Genomic DNA, 20,587 nt, shown 5'->3' on the forward strand with positions numbered 1-20,587 from the left:
AAAACTACAACAGACACGAGGTGATCATGTATTTCAAAGAGTAATCAATGGAACCAAGGTTATAGCGGTAATCAAAAGAATGTAATCCAGGGACAAAGACCAGACATGGAAAACAGTCATTCACCACAAAGAACATAAAGTAACTAAAATCAAACATACAAAGTTTCAAAAGCAAATGAGCAACTCAGACTCCACTAAAAACTGGGTGCATGGACCAGATGCACCGGTAGGGTAAGCGTCCTCTGCTTTTCTAGAAACACCAAAAATCTCCTTTCTTATACACACTTCAAGAACGGTTTTCTTGAACTTTTAGGGAAATTGATGACATGCGCATTGATAATTTGTGCAGCTCATTAGTATCGCACTAAAACTGAAAATAATTACCGTATTGGTAGCGGGAGGATGAGTGTGCTATAGAACTTAGTTTACCAGACCATCTTTATCGAAAATACAACGTCAGGACAATTGAAAATGTTTCCAACTTTCCGGCTTATGTATTGATATAATCATTTTTATGTGGGCAATACTCTTTGATTATTCATTTTGACTATTTCATGGAGTGTATCAGTTTGATAAATTTGTTTAAAACCGTTTATATAGATGTTTTGCAATATATATTTTATTCTGGTACCGAATATCCTTCTTTCCTTGTCTGAAACAAGTTTTTACAATTTGTTTGCATACACAAGGAGCCCCCCCCCACTTCATTGTGGATTCTTGCAGCAAATACGTGAACTTCAATGATTGTTTATTCCAGTGAGAAACGTTGGAGAACTACAAAAAGTTTGTATTGCTTTGTTTAACATATCAGACATGAACTTAATTGTGACTCCCTTTGCATGCTATCAGTATTTGATACCTTTCGTGCTAAATCCAAATCAGAAATTGATGTAGGAATATTGTTTGAGATCAATCCGATAGATCATGATAAAGTGTCAACACTTGTTTTATTTTGTCGATTTGACATATATTTTACCAGAATGAAAGAATAAAAAACACAAAATGATAAATTAGAATGAATGTATAGCAGGATTAAGTACATGAATTAGTCTCCAAAATCTCTAGATTCACAGATATGACATATACGTTTATCGCAAAGAATTATATTCCAGCGACCTGCCTCAGAGGGTATCAGAGCATAAATGCTATAAAGCTTTACTCGACTACCTCAACTATCCATGGACAATTTTCATGAAAAGGATTTTAATGTTAAAAAAATATATTTGTGTCAGTGTTTACACTAAAATGTATGTTTTTTTTTTTTTTTTTTTTTTTTTTTTTATTCGACAAAGCATTGTAATACATGTATTGAAAACTAATGTCAATTCCATTAGTCTAACCTTTTCTTAATGTACAATGCAGCACTGAAAAGGCAAGTTTTCAAACGTCAGAATGCTGTAATACAATACAGAAGATCATATATGAAATTTCACTCTTCATCCGTCTTGAATATAAAATAATATCAATAAAACATGTGTTGATATATTCCTTAATGACATGAACTATATGACCGTCCTAATTCCGATGGTGCACGTTTGAAACAAGCAAAAAGAAATTAAGATATCTATGACGTTTTTAAAAAAATGAATCTGATAAGATCATTTTCATTTAGGTGTATTTTGTAATGATATTTTTTCATAAAGTATGTTAAAAGGAAAATTTTTCCATAGCAACATGTCTCATAGAATATACCAAGGTATGTGAAGTTATTTAACAATACTCCTCTGACAGTTTAAACCTGAAAGTTTAGCAAAAATGTTGATTTTTAATGGAAAAAAACAACTAAAAATAGGTTTTAATTCATGGTGTTATGAGGATAACCGACAATACAATATTTTTGACATTTTACAAAGGAGAACGGATTAAATATTTTGTTGAGATTTATGGTAATGATGTATCTATCCTTAACATGTTACCATGTTTTACCGTAACATAGTTATCTTGTCCTCACTCGTCGACCTCGGATGTGGCATTTCATAAGCAACTCTGCAGATGTTTCTACAAAAGCAGAGGACATTTACTCTTTCCATGCACCCGATCCATTCTTCTACGTTTAAGTGGTGTCTGGATTATTAATAAATCATGCTACCAGTTTTACGTGGAGTCCGAGTTGCTCATTTGCTTTTGTTACTTTGTTTGTATGATTTTAGTTACTTTATGTTCTTTGTTGTGTATGTCTGTTTTCTATATCTGGTCTTTGTCCCTTGATAACATTCTTTTGATTACCGCTGTAACCTTGGTTCCCTTGATTACTCTTTAAACACCCTTTTTCAAATTTAATTTACACAACACAAACTTGTAAAAATAAACGTATCTTACATACATATAATGATGTTATTGACACTCTTTTGGAATGAGATTCTTTTCGATTCTGCTGTCAAATACTTCATACCAACTTTTTTTTTATTTTTGCATGACATTAGTTTTAATGATACTCCAGCAATTGCTTTAAGTGTCGTACATGCATTCTAATTCTGCATCATTTGTTAATTGTTAATCCAGTTTTGCAGTTTGTAAATTCGACCAACCAAATTGTTATGATCATCTCATTTTACGGTATCTTTCTGTTTTTGAAATAAACACAAAAGTCATAACATCCAGATGTGGCTGAAATATTTTCGATACAGCGTGTATTGACTTACAGCCCTAGATTAATCCTACGAGGAGGAATGAAACAGCCAGCGAAAGCTATATTTTTAGTGGTCTAGTTCGGTGGACTCTGTGCTGGCGGTGTTGCTATAGATATCTTTCCCAAAAATGTTTGAGTAAAAGGAGAAGGTAAACAGCAAAAAGTATATATTGTATTACTAAAAAAGTACTTCATAGAAAATTGGAGTTTTAATTAGTTTTTCAATTTATCATCAGTAAAAGATGCGCGGAAACCCAATTATCTCGACATAACGATTGGCGGGGTACAAAAACCGAAGATAAGGAATAACACAGTATTGAAAAAAAAATATAATAAAACACCTGATATATGAACTCCCTCAAATAATCGGAAATTTTCCTTGTTATGCTTTTATTGACAATGTAAAACTTAAGTTACGTTTTGGACAGCGCACAATCCGATTTTATCTTCGCGGCTGAATACGTACAGACAAATTTGAATTATTTTATATGGTTTGAATTGCGATAATCCTATCCAGCGAGGTCTATATTTAGTATCATGTAGGTTGGATGCATTAAATTTGTTTTTTATTTTATTTATTTATTTATTTATATTTTTTTGTAAAATAAATCTTCAAAAGTAGACTATAAAATCGGTGTCACATACGTATACAAATGTATAGGTACTCCAAATGTTAATTTTAGAGTGTTTTAACCCTTTTATAATGAAGAAATAAAAATATCAAATGCGAAGATTAATAACGGAAACCACGTATCTAGTGGAATCAAAAGAATGTAATCCAAAGACAAGTCGGACTCCACAAAAAACCCGGAGCATGGGCCAGTTGCAGCAGTAGGGTTAGTGTCCATTGTTAAAAAAAACACCTGTCGAGTTGCTCAAAACAATCAAGCCAAGAGTAGACGAAAGTAAACAAATCAGATAAAGATTGATACACTGTTTCGATCCACGAATTCATGATGATGACCATAAAACTTTTTGTTGTGATGACTTTAATCTTGTGGCAACATAACATTGTTCCAGAAAGCCTTATTGTACGAAGTCTAGAGCGATACAAACAGTATGAGTAGTTACGGCAAGTGTGGTGCAAAATTGGCATTTGATAGCACAGAAGCATCTTTACAAAATCTGCTGCTGCTATAATTTCTATGGACTTGAATACACTTTGAGCCTGTAGTGAGCGACACCTTACCTGTTTTATAACTTATTCATAATATACTTCTTTCCATCTATCACATATCAATTGATTATTTGAGAACAAAACTATTCAAATAATATAGTTTCATCATAAAAGCTTTAACATGCTATTTTATATTGATATCAAAATGAAAATATTTTTAAAGCTTTACTTTCAATATATACTTTACGCTGCATACTTGCACGCATCCATTTTTATTCAGCCATCGATTGCGTTTGAAAATTGAATAGTTCTGTCTCCAAGCATTCTGTGTCTTTTTATTTTTTATTTTGATACATGTCACAATAATATTGATTTGTTGTGAAATGTATCATTAATTCGGTCCTCTATTCCGCATACTAACACCTAGACACACTGTCCCGTACTACCATACACCGTGTACTAAGTTACAGCCCTATATTAATCATACGAGAAGGAACGAACCCGGCCAGCGAAAGCTATTTTTATATAGCCTTACTGGCCGAGTGGTCTTGGGCGCTGGCCTTAATGCAGGCGGTGTTGCCATAGATGTCACAGCGGTTCAAGTTCGAGCCCCGCGGAGGAAACGACAAAAAATTAGCTTTGCAAATTGGACAGTTCTAATATCGATGGGAAAGTTTCAGACCCTTCTATAAGTTTACGTTACCTTCCCTGTATCATTTGATCCGATGGAACAGTGGAGCGAATAGAGTCATCACATATATATATATAATAATAATGAGGTGTCTCTTCTGCACAGTATCGATTTTGCACCTAAGACAATTAGTACAAAATCAAAACAAACACAGTAACATAAAACATTTCAAATACAAGTCTGTGTAAGAAACAGGAACATTCCAGACATTGGCACGTTAAAATGCAAAATGGTTTATCTAAAAAATTCTGTACATGTATCTCATGAACAATCAACAATAAAGTATAGGAATCCAGAAACAAAAGTGACAATAATAAAAAAAAATATATAACATGTAAATAGGCATAACAGAAATAATAAGATTTGTTTGAAAAACATGAAAACAAGACTTAAATTGGGCGAAAAGTAAAGAGACCATAAAATATATTTAAATGGCGTCTTAAACAAGTTTCAACAGATTGGTTCATAGGGTCTTTTTTTAAATTAACACGCGCTTTCTGAATGCATAGTTTACAAGACAGATTGTTAAAGAAAGGTAGCTACTAATTTATTAAATCGCGTCTCGCTGTAAGTTTGTCCCCGCACTCTTGGGGCTTGTATAATCTTACTTTTGCGTTTGGATCTAGACAGACTTAAGATGAAAATCAGTCCTTGCAAGTATGTTGGTACTGTCCCACAGTTCAAAAACAAAAAAAAAGTAAATTAATGTACTGACAGTGATACTGTATTGGTAAGCAATGGAGGTTTAGTAAAACAGGTGCAATTTGTAAATGTTTCTTTTTTCTTCTTGTAACAAAACTTGCTGCTGTAATTAGATCAAGCTGGAGTAACGCGACTTAACTTTTGTTTACACCGTATGATATAGGTTTACAGTAGTTCAGTCTAAAACACCACCGTTTTAAAGGAATGTTCAGTTTTATATTTCCAAAAGTTTAAGTTTAAAATCAACAACCTGACATTAACAAGGACGAATACCTAAAACATTGCATAACTAACAAAGGCATAGTTTAGAACCTAAGGATAGTTTACATTGATAGTCAACAGCTCCTCTAATTACATGTAACGTAGATGGTACTAACAATTTGTTTAAAAAAAATTCCTAAAAATATGCAACTAGTCCATGTGATATGCTCATACGATTTGTTTTAGTTATTTCAAAATATACGTGCAGCGAATTGAAAAAAAAGCTACAAAATGTAGGTATTCAATACCGAAGCCTCACAATAGAAGTAATGTGGTCTAAATGTGCAAACACAGGGAAAAGACACGTTCTACATCAAACAATGCAGCTAATATAATATAAAACAAAAATAGATGAAGACTGAAAAAGGAAATAAAGACAACACACAAAAAACTAAAGCAGTATCAATATAAAATTTCACGAGAACCCGGGAGGAGTAACATCACGTGATCAAAAAGGGTAAATATGATTTTTTTTCCATAAGATATCAAAAGTGCATCGGAAAGCTCACAATTACCGATTTCAACACCAAAATAATTATTTCAAATATTTCACTTGCAAAATAGTACACAATACATATTTTGTTGCTTTTGTCGTTTGAATATAATCTATCAATTTGTTTCATTCGAATACCAGCGACTCCTGTCATTTTGATTTATGATCAATTGCCCATTATTAATGTCGACAACTTCATGCATTGGATACACAAAAGTTGGGTATCCATTTGTTCTTTAACAACATTGAACGTTGTAACATGCAAACAGTGACATAATCGCCATGTCATTATGGAATACAGATGCATGTTATGAGGTTTTTTTTTAGCAAAATATTCTATGTTTTATATATGTATTCTTTCATTTATATTCAAAGAAAAAATATTAGTATAATATATACCGAATATTACATGTCAAAATTTATATCGCAAGTGGTATCAACCGGAGATTCTTATATTACTAAAGGGCCACTTACCCGCAGGTTGATATAGGTGGAGGGTTGATACAGATTTTGACATGTCATGTTCATTATATCATTTTTTGTTTAACTATTTGGCAAGTGTGTTATGTCTAGGGGTGCCATATAGGATATGCGATACAGGTCTAGGGGTGTAATAGAGGGTATACGATATAGGTTTATGAGTGTGATAAAGGGTATGCGATATAGGATTTAAAAAGCGTTTATATAAATACTTATAATGTATATACAAAAAAAGTATGTTTTAATCTTAATATAAGATACAAGGCAGTGTACGCTGATACTTTATACTAGTAGTCAAGCTTTAACGATGACAGAACATCACTTAGTAATTTAGCTGTACTTTTTATGCAAAAGGTACAGACAAACATGAAAGTGCATACAAATAATTTTTGATATGAAAGACAGTATCATTTGATATTTCATTTCTTTGCGTTCATACATGTATTAATCGAATTCTTCAATGAACTACGAAAAGGTTTTTTTTTATTCATAAACACTTAAAGAGAAATACAGCCGTAAAAATATTGCAATGAAGAACCTGATATCCGTAACTGATATGGAAGGAACTATTACTTTTAAATAATTAGATTATCCGTAATATGTATTTTGCTTGCAAACGCGTATAATTTTGAATTAAAAACGGGTCAAACCTAGCAAGGAGCAACGACAGAATTTCAATGATATGAAAGATCAATATGTCTTCATATATCTATAAATCGATTCATACTTTAACCCACTCAGCAGTCTGGTAGATCTGGTAGACAAGCAACGGAAATGAAATTTAAAGTCTGTGTTGGATATTTAGTATTTTATCTTCTCATTAAAACAAGTAAGTTCATTTATTTTATTGATATTAAATATTGTCATTAGAAAAAAAAAAAAAATAAAAAGAAAAGGGAAACGTCTCATAATTCTTATGGTCTTCAAGCACAATACCACACAGAGATCTAATTACAGCTGTAACTGAATACAGTTTCAATTCAACCTTTATCATTCTCATCCATCCTGTTCCCCATTTCTCATGATAGAGAACCCGAATGCAAAAAAGAAACCCTTCTCCATAGAATCAATCACATAATTACATGACCAACTTAAATGTTAAGAATTTTGAAAACTACAACATTTGAACTATTGTTTTATTTTATTTTTGTTTTGTTTCTTGGTTTTTTTTCTTGGTTTGTTTTTGTTTTTGTTTTTGTTCTTGTTTTTTTTTTCTTAAATTAAAAGTTTTTATACAAATGACTTTTATTTGATATCTTCATTCTCTCCATTCACATTTTCTATCTCCATCCACATTTGTAACATCCCGTCCCTCCATTCCGCACAACCAAATTACCAACACCATATGCAATACTATTGATATGGTATTCCATTAAAAAAAATGTTCTTTTAAAAGTAATGCAAACAAACATGGAACTTTTTTTTACAATATTTCAAACTTTAAATATTCGATATACTTTAATCAATTAGTACGACTGGAAACACTTTATTAATGTGCTTTTTTACGTTTTTTCTTGGTTTATAAGTATACAACGATTTATTTTATAAACTTTCGATTCCGTAATTTACTCTCTACTTATAGACCTTTTTTTGTCGACGACATTATTATCCGTTTGTAAAAAAAGAATTTCGCTCATGAAATAAGTATGTTGCAAAAAAATAAAAGGGAAAGCCAAGATCCTTTGTAAAACCTATTAACATTTGATGAAGAAAGATGAATGTATTCCTTCAGGATTTTTTATACTACTGTTATTGCGCTTTGGGAGACATTAAATAAAATATTCAGCAGAAACATGAGTTATTTCAGTCATTACAAATTTTGAGACCAATTAATAACATATTTTCATTGCATCATTAAGTTTCTCTCTATACTGAATAAATTTCTCAAATCTATCAAAACAATTATTTTAAAATATATTTTACAAAGTGTTCCTTTGTCAGGAGAGGTACGAGCATACTCAATATGTCCAATAGGCTGGCAACTACATCAAAATACATGTTATATGAAAAGCAATGATACAAAATCATGGTATGAGGCACTGGTGAGTTTGAATAAAAGCACACAGTAAAACCTAGAAAAATCCCAAGAATGCAAAGTTCTTACTTTTCTGAGTTTTTGTGCTTTCTTACGATTTATTAACGCGTTTAAAACTACAAAAAGTGTGAAGCTAATCTGACACGAGAAAATATATAATTGGAATAAAAAAAATGTAATCAAGGAAACACAAATGCTAGATCAGACATGGAAAACAGACATGCATACAAGAACATAAAATAACCCAAATAACACATACAAGATAACAAAATTAGATGAGCAGCACGGACTCCACTAAAACCTTGGAGCATGGACCAGGTGCACCGGTAGAGTAAGCGTCCTCCTCTGCTTTTCTAGGCTCACGAAAGGTCAGGTCAAGGGTAGACGAAAAAGGAAAGAAGAACTATGACTTGTTAAAAAATACGCTTTCATGGTTCATTATTTTTATTTTGTTTTGTGTTTTTGTCTTCTTATGCATATTACGCATGATATCAACGCTGATACTTCTTTATTAATCAGACCTGTGCCGGATCACATAATATAAAAAAAACGATTGTGCAGAGTTAAACATCATATCAAATTTCCATATATGAAAAATAACAAGAAAATTGTATGGTACATTATAAACAAATATCGTCAAAACACATAACATCCGTACACAAATGACGATTCAAACAATATATGTTGTTAAATTGTTTTTCAATTTGGATAATTAAGGAGTTGTGTAAAGCAGGCGGAGGGAAGCTGACAGAACCAATGACACCAGAAGCCATAAGATTTGTGAGAGAATTTTCAAGAGACAGGGAATTTGGTAATTTCTTTTATTTTCTTAATCTATATTATAATAGCTTATTGAATGCGAAAATACAACCAACGGGATAGGTGGTGATCGTCATTACACCGAGGTTTCTGGTTAACTGCAAAATGTGATAATGTCTCTACTTCCTCGAAATAAAATCCAAGATTTTTTGTTCTTTTTGTTATTCTGCCGTATTTGATCAAATATATTTCTGAGACGTAATCTACTGCTACCATGACACATAGCATGTTAATATATTTTTGTTAAGTCATTGACAGATTGGCTGGCTCCGTGTAATTGGTATTTTCTACCTTGAGTAGATTCCAGTAACAGTCGGGAAGTCTGGCTTTCAACAATTTAAAGTCACATGGTTACAAGTCCAAAATTGACGTAATTTTTAACTGTTCAAAAATTATTAACATTAATTGTTAATCATGTTTTAAAAATAATGATGCAAGTAATTTTTATGTCACTGAATAGTTATGGTAATACGTCTTTCCAATAATGCGATAAAAGAGTAATCGAGGGGTTCAAGATTATAGCAAAAATCTAAGAATATTGTAATCCAGTGACGAAGACAAAGCATTGCAAGATAGATACACTCAAAAAAGAACATAAACTTACCCAAATAAAACAAAGTACATACAATGTAACACGGTAAAAGAGTAACTCAGTCTCGGACTAAAAACTGGGAACATGGACCAGGTACATCGGTAAGGTGAAAACTTGTATTTATGGTTGCATTATTTCTTGACATTTTTGACAAAATAATTAATAAAATTTTACATCAAGTTTATGTAGAAATTCCCACTATCCTAGGTCAAAGTAAGACGTGTGATACTTTTTTGAGAAAAAAAAAACGTGTTTCCTCATAGTATGCAGAACAATGGTCTGCTCATTTAGAAATGGTCTATAAAATAAAATGAAAAGCACTAGCGACACATAACAAGAACTTATTTGTTAATGAACAATGCTTTGTTTGAGGACGATAAAACTTCAGCTGGTAATGAACGGAAGGGTGATTTGTTGAAGATTCATGTACAATTATTTACAAATCCTGCAATACAGCAAACTCCCCTTTAAGCCCAGGGTAACTACAAAAGGGTTCCCTGATTTCGTACACCCTTCACATCCAGAGATTGTGTGAAGACTTACAAAAAACTGCCATTGTTTTCAAATTAAACACTTATAAATAAAATGTTATATATCTTGTATAATACCACAGTTCATTTACTGCAAGTATCAGCCACATGAACCTCGACCATTATTAAATTCATGAACTTCAAAATCAAGACTTGACACGATCGTGTAGCAGCACTTTTAAACTTCCCGACTTCTATTTCACACATCGTTGGTTGTGAATAAAGATCAAACAAACGATTTGGAAATTGTCGTATACACGTTCTTTATATTGATAAAAAGAAGTACGTGTACATGTACATGTATATTATATTTTAAAGAGACGCGTGGATTGTAACAAACTGATTAGGTGAATGTAAGTAAATTTTCTGGGTTTTTGTAATTTATTGAAAGAAACTTGTATGTAGCTAATACTATACCACGAATAGAACGCATACGAATATGATAGGACATACACATTGTACGATTCATATGATACAAGTAACAATACATTGGAGAGAGTGTAAATTGCTAGCTAAAATAATGCTATCGATACTAGTACTATAGGCTGCAATACTACATGAAAATTTAATGAAAATAAATAAAAAACCTCTTTATTTCGAGGTATAAGTTTTCACCTGTTTTACCGCTGTTTGTTCTTGCTTTGAAGGCTACAAAATATACAGAAAAAAATATTTGTACAGTCCCTGGACCGGTCCGCGGAACTATTTTACGGATCGATATGAAAGCTGATCGATTAATTGCTGTTGGTTCGATAACCGATGACCGATGACCGATCTGCCATGTAAAATGATGGATGATCGGTTCATGTAAATATAAGAATTTTTATTGAAACGAATCCTATATACTACAATATTGATCTACATTGAATGTCATATATTTAATCCATGTATTGTATTTCGTTAAGGTTATTTTTGTTACCAAATCATAAATTTTGAAATTGTTTTCTTTTGATACTTGGTAATATTCCTTTGCATATTGCCGACTTGATTGCCAGCAAAATCGTTTCAGTTAATAATTGTTTTACATCCAAATTTTGACAACCCAACATTATGACCTTTCCTTGATTTCATATAATGTCAATATTCATATGTGTGCAAAAAAAAAAAAAAAAAAAAAAAAAAAAAAAAAAAAAAAAAAAAACACGGCAGTCCTCTCCAAAATCTTTCCAAACTTCTTTCACCAAATTGCATGAAAAAAATAAATGATTCAACTTTCCCTTTCGTTGCTAAAATGACATGAACCATGTGAAAATAGTATTTTTTTTGCAATAATTCCTCGGTATAAATAATATTATGGAGCGGTTTTCACTGCAGTTGCTTAGATTTTCTATTTCCGAAATTGTCTTTTAATGAAACCCATATTTTATCCCATTGAATATTTTCTTTTTTGAAGAAATTGTCTCATTTTTGCTCACAATCGGGAGTCAGTGGGAAGTCATAGAAACTCTGTAATTGTTTCAGTGTTATATTTTTGTCGCCATAACCTTGCCCTCTCGTTCACAGTGAGTGTTATAAATGGAATGGAAGGGCGATTTATAAATTTCTGTTAGACCGTCACCTCTAAATTTTACAGAAGGGATCTCAGTACAAAAATGTATAAAGATCAAGATTTTTATATTTAGTGCTTTTCTTGACGCTTTGACTCAAGACGAACTCACCATAGTAACTAACGTTTTCTAAAATATGCATTTCATACATCCTTAGAATATGTCGGCACTTTCACAGATAACAGTTACTACCACTTTCTCCTTTTTGTACTTACCATAATGTCTAAGGAACCTATATCAACATATATACATATAAGCAGTACCTAAATTGATCCGTGCAACTAAGACTGCATTTAGTTGTCGATCACTGCCTAGTATTCGATCAGTCACCAATCCGTTAAACCAGTCCATAAAACCAGTGATCGCGTCAATTTTTCCCAATATTTTATACATAATGCCATAGATATAATCATCAATTAATTACTTTTATTTTACATTTGTTTTACCTTAACGAAATACAATGTGTGGATTAAATATGTAAAATTCAAGGTAAGTTCAATATTGTAGTATATAGGATTCGTTTCAATTGCAATTCCTATATCTACATGAACCGACCATCTATCATTTAACATGACAAAACTGCAATCAGATCGATCATCGGTCATCTGTTATCGATCCGTCAGCAATTAATCAATCAGCGGTCATATCGATCCGTAAAATAGTTGCGCGGATCGGTTCAGGGACTGTACACATTTTTTCTTCTGTATTTTGTGTAGCTTGCATGTTCTTTTTCTATTTATTTATTTATTTACAAATTTGTGCGTATATATTTTTAAGAAAGTCATTTTTCGTCTTTATTAAATACTGACTTTGTTTTCGTCTTTCGGTATTTCTAAAGCTTGATTATCAACTTTGAAGCAAAGGCAGTGGTATGATGAGCATGTACTGGGACCTGTATTCCTAATATATTTTTATACTGAAAGACAATTAAACTCAAAATGTTCACATGTCATCGTAATATTATTCCTCGCGATACAGCGTATGTGGGGATTGTCTTTTTTAATTTAGATTTTTAGTAGACTAAATAGTGTATTGGTCACATGACAAGTACGATCAATTTCTTGCCACCTCTACACCAGTTCATAAATTTCAAATATTTTACATGTAGAACACGTGATTTTTATCATTTTTTTAATATGATTTAATCACTATTTATAATAAATGTCAGAGTAATTCTCCCGAGACGTTATTGCATTGGCTTCTTCTGCAGGTTGCCACACCTTTTAGTTTGGTGCTTTCTGACTAGCGGTATCAATAGTTATTGTTTCATGTTTTTCTGATGTTTTATTTATCTATGGTAAAACAAATGCTAATGTAACACTTTTCGTATCGTGCATGTGAGATATAAATTATGTTGGTGATATGTATTGTACTTGTCTATAACATTAACTGGTGTCCTCCATATACTGTGTTATATTTGCAATCGAATAGATTGTTTGATTTTAATTGTTTCTAAGAGATTAGCATAAATACTGATGATTTCTTTTATCGTAATTTTAACAATAAATTTCCATTTTCATGCAAAATAGTTTCATTGCACCGTATGTTTCAGTCCATGGGCTGGAAGAGTCCACCGTGCATCACCCTCACCCCTCACACTCATAAACTTAATGGTGACTTTTAGACACCTTTATACCACCTATAGCCAAATTGTCGCCAAAGAATATTCTCGGATTATTTTTAAGTGTAAGACTCTATATGTACCCTACTTGGTAAAAAGCCGATCTTGTTGTGTACTATCATGTAGCCATATGTCTCACCTTTCCAATGATACCAAAACAGTTGCGGTAACACTTAGAGTTTAGGGATAAAAGGAAAATACTGTACTCCCACTCCATAAATGTGTCTGAATACACAAAAGCTTGTTCGAAGTAGTTAACCTGAAAAACAATACCCATTACATGTGAGATGGAAGAACATATGAAATTCTGAAAATTCCCCATTTTATGAAAAACCCATTATTGTCAGCTTCAAACTGAAATATACTCGCCTGAAATGAGTACATATGTTTAATATATTGATATATAAAACACAAGTACCCAACATGTCTTTTTGTCATCGATGATATGCTTAAAACTAACATTTTGGTCTATTTTGAGGTATTCTTCTCATGGGTAAGGGTGGCAATTTTTCACCTAATTGGTCTTGGATATTAAATTCCGAAAATTCCCCTTTTTCATGAAAAACTAATTATTGTTACATTGAAACTGACAAAATAGCGCCTGAAATGAGAAGATATTTTAGATACATCGCTAATTAAAACAAAAGAACCCAACATGTCTATTGTCGCCCTTCATTTGCCTAAAAATTAACATTTATATTCATGTTAAGGCATTTCTTCCATTGGTAGGGGTAGCATTTTCCACTTACTATGACATGAAAAAGTTCAAATATTTATTGTTATGTTCATTTTGAAGCTTAGACATAATATGTATGTGCTGTATCACATAAAAGCCTGTTTAAACTATGGAATGCTGAAAAAAGGCAATAATGAGTGATATAGAAGAAAAATATAATTTTCTGAAATTTCCCATTTTCCGATTTTATAGCGATTGTCACCCTAAAAGGAAAAACTAAGCGCCCGAATTGATCAGATATATTTCATACATCTTTATCTTAATAATGAATGCTTAAAATATAAGTTCACATGTACATTCTTTTGAAATAGAATTCTGTTTGATACTGTGGCCAGGTTTTTAGTGGTACGGGTAATATTTTTGCCATTTTTTGAAAAAATCTCTCTTGAAATTTAGTTTTTTGTGTTTTTTTTATGTAGAAATTAAATTATCTATCGATTGATACCAAATTTCAGACATTTCAGTTGACTAATAACTTGTAGAGTAGAATTTATCTGACTTATATGGAAAATCCCATTTTTTGCATTTTTTTTGGATAAATTCTGACGAAAATAGGCAAAATTCATAAAAAAAACCAGATATATAAATTGTGATATTAATAAACAGAAAATAACCAAAAAACCGTTTTTTATTGACGTATCAACACTCTAGGGGTTTTGACATTGAAAAATAAGTCAATTTCAGCAGTTTTGGGCGGGATAGGGGTACACTTGATTCGTTTTACTCCAAAACCTTAAGTGTTACTGCTATAGTATTGAAACCATTGTAAAGCTGAGACATCGGGCCATATGATGATGTATACATATGCAAGTTTACTTTCTTTTGAAGAAAAAAAGTTCGTAGAATTAAAATACTAAAAAAATGATTTTTCCCTCAACGAGGTATAAAAAGTAGCCGAAAAATAAAAAAAAATGCTTCAGTGGCGACAAAAATATTCTAAAATGGGAGGTATAAGAGTACCTGAAAATCATATTTTCGTTGATGAGTGGGAGGGGGTGTGCACGGGTGTTATTTTAGTCCACGTACTATATTGATCTAATGTCGATACGTGTATACGTCATGGAAACTAATCAATTTCTATCGAGTCTCTAGTTTTACTAGTCTGGTGAAGAACGCTTTTAATAATTATGTTCATGTTACATCATCGCCCTAAAATATTTAAGCCAGATTTTGATTTTCTTCCTTACGAAGATTCCTCGTTCTTTTTTGTCTTCACGTTTCACTTTTTTTTCAAAATGTCTTGCAATTTTGATCTGATGTTTGGTATGGAGGTTTTATTAATGAGTTACATACAGAGGTTGTGTTCTTTTCTGCTTTATTGATTTTTGATTTATTACTGATTGTACTGTAGTCAGAGGCACTCCTGTCGTACCGACACATCTAGTTTAATTATTAATTTATGGCTCTCCACAAAGTAGCCGAGGCATATAGTTTTTCGTTGTTCACATATTAGTCATTCCATCCGTCTGTTATTCCAGGACAAGTTTTTTTTCTAAACCACTTAAGATAGTGGAGTACTTTTTAGCCCACCTGGCCGGAAGGGCCATGTGAGCTACTGTCTTAATTATGTGTCTGTCATCGGTCGTCGTTGTCCTCCGTTGTCAACGTCTGTTATCATTTTTTTTCCAAACATCATCTCTTCTGAAACTACTATACAGATTGCATCTAAATTTCGTTTTAATGTTCTTTTGGGTATATTTAACAATCTATATGTAGGTTTTTTATCTGATAAAATCATAGCCACCAATACTAAAAACAGATCATAGACTGAGGTCAACTTAAAACCTGTTTGGTCTAGCTAAAATCCGGTTGAAGTTAAATAGTTTAGCATTGTGAGACGGACTTATGTCGAAATTTTTCAGAACAATCCGTTGACAGATGTTTGAATTATGTGTCCCGGAATAGATTTGTTTATTCGAATTTGACATTTCCAACTTTGAAAATCATTTTCTCTTCGGAGAGTGGGCCTGGGGTATCCCCCAAAAATTTCTTATGATTCAATTTTCTTGAAATTTGTACATGACATTACACTAACTGTGTTGTATCATCTGTCAAATGAACATTCACCGTGCAGATTTTAAAAATAAACACACACATATATATATATATATATGAAAAAAAAAATATCTTAAAAGTGTACTGGTTGACCAAAAGGGCCTTGATGGTATTTACCTACTCAGTTTCAGACAATGATTTTCAGGTACCTTTATTTCTCCCAATGGCTTATCAATTGATGGCCAAAGAATATACCCAATTTCTTTTTTTTTTCAGTATTTTCAGTAAAAGCCAATCTTTGTACCCCACTGGGTCAAAATATATTTATTTTTTTTACTCAATTGTTTAAGCGTCTAAGTCATCCCGGAACAGCATGTGTATTGAAACTAAATACATAGGTATCATAATATGCCAAATACCAGTGAAATACAAGAAAATATGAATTTCCGAAAATTCCTCTTTTTAATTGGAACTGATTAATGTCACATTGAAACTGAAAACAAATGTTGATTTTTCTGACTCAATTGTTTGAGCGTCTAATTTATCTTCGAACTTCAACTTCAAACTATACGAAAAAATTGTCAACTTTCCTTTCATCTGTGGCAACATACCTTCAGCACCTGCGTATGTAATGTTCATATCACAACTCATACGTTATGTCAGAGCTTGCCGAAACTACGCAGAATTTTTGTATCGCTCTAGAACTATAATAAATAGGCTTCTGGAACAGGGTTATGTCATCATTACAGAAGTGTTATGGTCGTCATCCTGAACTCGTGCATCGTTATGGTGTATCAATCTGCACCATGAAAACTGATTTATTCAACGGGTCATAGTTTTCTTTTCCTCGTTTGTCTACCCCGGAATTCACTTTTTATGAGCAACTCGGCCGGTGTTTCTACAAAAGCAGAGGACGCTTACCCTGCCGGTGCACCTGGTCCATGCTCCCAGTTTTAGTGGAGTCCGAGTTGCTCATTTGCTTTTGTTATTTTGTAAATATGATTTTAGTTACTTTATGTTTTTTGTTGTGTATGTCTGTTTTCCATGTCTGGTCCTTGTCCCTGGGTCACATTATTTTGATTACCGCTATAACATTTGTTCCCTTGATTAATCTTTCAAATGCGAATGAACTAAATAGGATAATTTATAAGTTTTTGAATGATATCACGAAATTGCGATAACAATTACCGTTTTGAGTGAAATGTAAAATATATAAACTAACCCCACCGTTAAATCGCTAAACTTAATATATTTGTCCATGTCAAAATCCTAGATTATATATGCATCAGTAAAAATGGCGATTTTTATTGTCAGAATATATAAAAAATTACTACAAATAGTTTTTTTTTTCAATCTTCACATTTAAAGTCATATAAATTCGACTGTAAAGATTATTGCACGTCCATGTTCAAAGATTGTTAGAGAAATAGTACTTGTATCCACTAAAGCGAATTATACAATGCACAATCCCATAAATTACTGTACATTCCAATGAAAATTCTATTTATGAGCGTCGTTCTTACAATGTTACAATGACCGTTTGCAGGTAAATTTATAGGCGGCACTGACAATTACCAAGAAGGATATTGGGTTTGGGAATCTTCAGGCTTGCCAATAGAAACCTCTGACTGGAGTATCGGGGAACCTAACGACGGAGGTTCAAATTATGATAACGAAAATTGCTTGATAACATTCAGAGGTAGTTCGTACCACTGGGCCGATTACGTTTGCAGCAAAATACTTAGATACATATGTGAAAAGAAACCTGGTGAGTGAAGATGTTTCTTTACGCAATCAGGGTTTCTTTTCTAAATGCTATAACTTATATTAGAATATATATTATTAATTTGAGGCAGGTGAATTTATCAGAAAACATTTAGGCTGTACCATGAACTGTGTTCATACAAATTACATAACTCATAAAAACCAGAAAGGCCGGCTTCTATGGCATTTTGGAAAGGAAAATGTTTAATGCAGGTCAAATAAACATTTTAGAGATACATAATTTTATACATATAAATTTTTACTTCCTATTACAATCTAGTTTTACATTTGAAACTCATCAACTCATCAACAGTAAAGCCTGTAATCCTGGAACCTTCCAGACAAGGACACTTCGTGTCGGAAGGAAATGAGGTCCTTAGTGGTTCCAAGGAATGCGAATTAATTACCATTATAAGGATTTCAACCTCTTTCATTATTGAAAGATGCAGAAAATAAATGTTTGTCTCAATGGGAATCGTTAATTTATTTTGCCTTTTATAATTACGAAATTATTCCTTATACTTCTCACTTTAGTAATGCTTTTCTTTAAATATATGTGTTACAGATTTAATATCAGCTGATGTAAAGGCAATTGAAGGAGAAAATACAATCCTGAATTGTCCAACTGGCTTCCCACTGGAACACTCTTTGATGACTATCAAATGGACAAGATCTTATATGGGAAAACCAGTATCATTACCGATCAATTCTAGTGGAGGAAATCTTACTTCACCCAATCTTACCATTGATAAAGTACGCTGGCTAGATGGTGGAATTTATACGTGTAATGTGTCACTTGGTACTGATCTCCGAATTTTTGATGTAATATTGACTATAAATACAGGTGAGTCACTGCTGTTTTTGTTTTCTTCATTTAAACCAAATACATATCTAAATTAAGTCCACAAAATTTCGTGATACATAATTTTCTGTTGCTTATAACATTTTGATAACCTATATCTGATGTTAAAAAAAATGTATATTTCAAATAACACTTTGAAAAGATACATTAAAATAAACTAAAAACAACCAAACTTGGGTGGTACGCATTAACTAATCATATTTAAATCAATTAGGTAAAGTAGAAAAATGAAACCGGAAACTCTCCGTGCAATTGTTTACTCACCAGTAACGAGTCGATACCGGTGACCAATCTGATCATAGATTTGTTATGTAAATTTATGAACTGATTCATTTTTAGTTAAGATACTTCAAGTATAAAAGCATAATAACTTTACAATTAATTTGTTTAAAGCTTTTCTGTTAAGTAGGCACATAATAAAGAAAAGCGAACTCATGTCAAACGAAACATCAATGTGAACGATATAAAGCAATCAATACAGGTAATATAAACATTTGCCGATTATCAATTGACTAGTTGTTTGCGAATAGTGATTGTAACAGCTCGATCAATCAACAAAGACGGATGGCAAATACAGTTGCACAGATCGGTTCAAATTTTGGTAGTAGGTGTAAACGAGGTTTAATCCTGAATAATATCAACATCTGATACAGTGCGAACAGGAGGAAATAATTACATTGTATCATAACCACTATATTCGCTTCTAACGAATTGGGGGTATTACAGAAATATTACGAATGTTCGGAATAATAAAACATTTGTCAAATTTACTTTTTTAAGCACAATATATATATACATATATTACCCATTAATTACAATTATGACCTCAACTTTCCTTCAGTGAATAGTAGATTTTGTCGAAGTTAACAATTGTCTGTGACCCTAATGACCTATTTACAAATATATACCCTGTTATGTTTTCTCATATCATTTTTAATCTTGTCTTTTTATTTAGACTCTAGACTTTGCCCCTGTAATTGTGAATACAGAGACAAGCTGATATACTGGGGATCACAGATCATTACGAATAAGACGTATGAGGAGTTAATGGAAGAGCTGAAACCGAAAATTCAAAAGCTAAAGGAAGAATTATACATCAATAAAACATCACTTTCATCAAATATCCGAAGAAAAAAGTCAGCACCGGACAACAGGAAATCTTCAAAAAACATTGGTTATCTCGGGGTATTTCTTGTTGCAGTTGTTATCAGTCTTGTCGTCATTATTGACATCGTTTCCTTGAAGAAATACATATTACAGTGTTCTTAGCGTTTTATTTTCTGCATACATTTGTACATTTCGGGAAAGAGGAAAACACGTATATTTCTATTTGGAAATAATTCGTTTTCAATTGAACGTCTTGTTGTTGTTGTTTTATTTTTTAGATTGATAGGTTAACAGCTCTATGCAGTTAGTAGTTGATATCTCTGGCTACAATGCTATTAAGCGATTTCATAGTTCCACTTTAATGTAAAGCGTTCGCTGATCATGGCCGCAGTAAGATTCTTGTCAGAAATAACATTAAAAGATGTTTCACAAATTTTGTTTTGCTTTAGATGCAATTTAGAATATTATCTTTATCTGATATATATATGTGTGTGTGTGTGTGTGTGTGTGTGTGTGTGTGTGTGTGCATTTAAACACCGGGTTTACTAAAGGTCATTTTGTTCCTTTGTCTATTTTATTGTTTCCTCTTTATATCCTTTTACTAAT

The 20,587-nt window shown here is 32.2% G+C and overlaps 1 protein-coding gene across 1 annotated transcript; it reads left to right on the plus strand.

The window, feature by feature from the left end:
- The first annotated feature begins 1,674 nt into the window (after positions 1 to 1,674).
- LOC148607297 (uncharacterized) lies at positions 1,675 to 20,360 on the plus strand. Its single transcript, XM_088543516.1, has 4 exons — positions 1,675 to 1,696; positions 17,795 to 18,016; positions 18,578 to 18,856; positions 19,830 to 20,360. Exons 1-4 carry the CDS (start codon positions 1,675 to 1,677, stop codon positions 20,141 to 20,143), a joined length of 837 nt encoding a protein of 278 aa, XP_088399642.1. The 3' UTR covers positions 20,144 to 20,360.
- Positions 20,361 to 20,587: the final 227 nt, after the last annotated feature.

This window comes from Perna viridis, chromosome 9 (assembly GCF_037379345.1).
Source record: "Perna viridis isolate PV_CMFRI_1.1 ecotype Kerala chromosome 9, ASM3737934v1, whole genome shotgun sequence".
Taxonomy (NCBI): domain Eukaryota; kingdom Metazoa; phylum Mollusca; class Bivalvia; order Mytilida; family Mytilidae; genus Perna; species Perna viridis.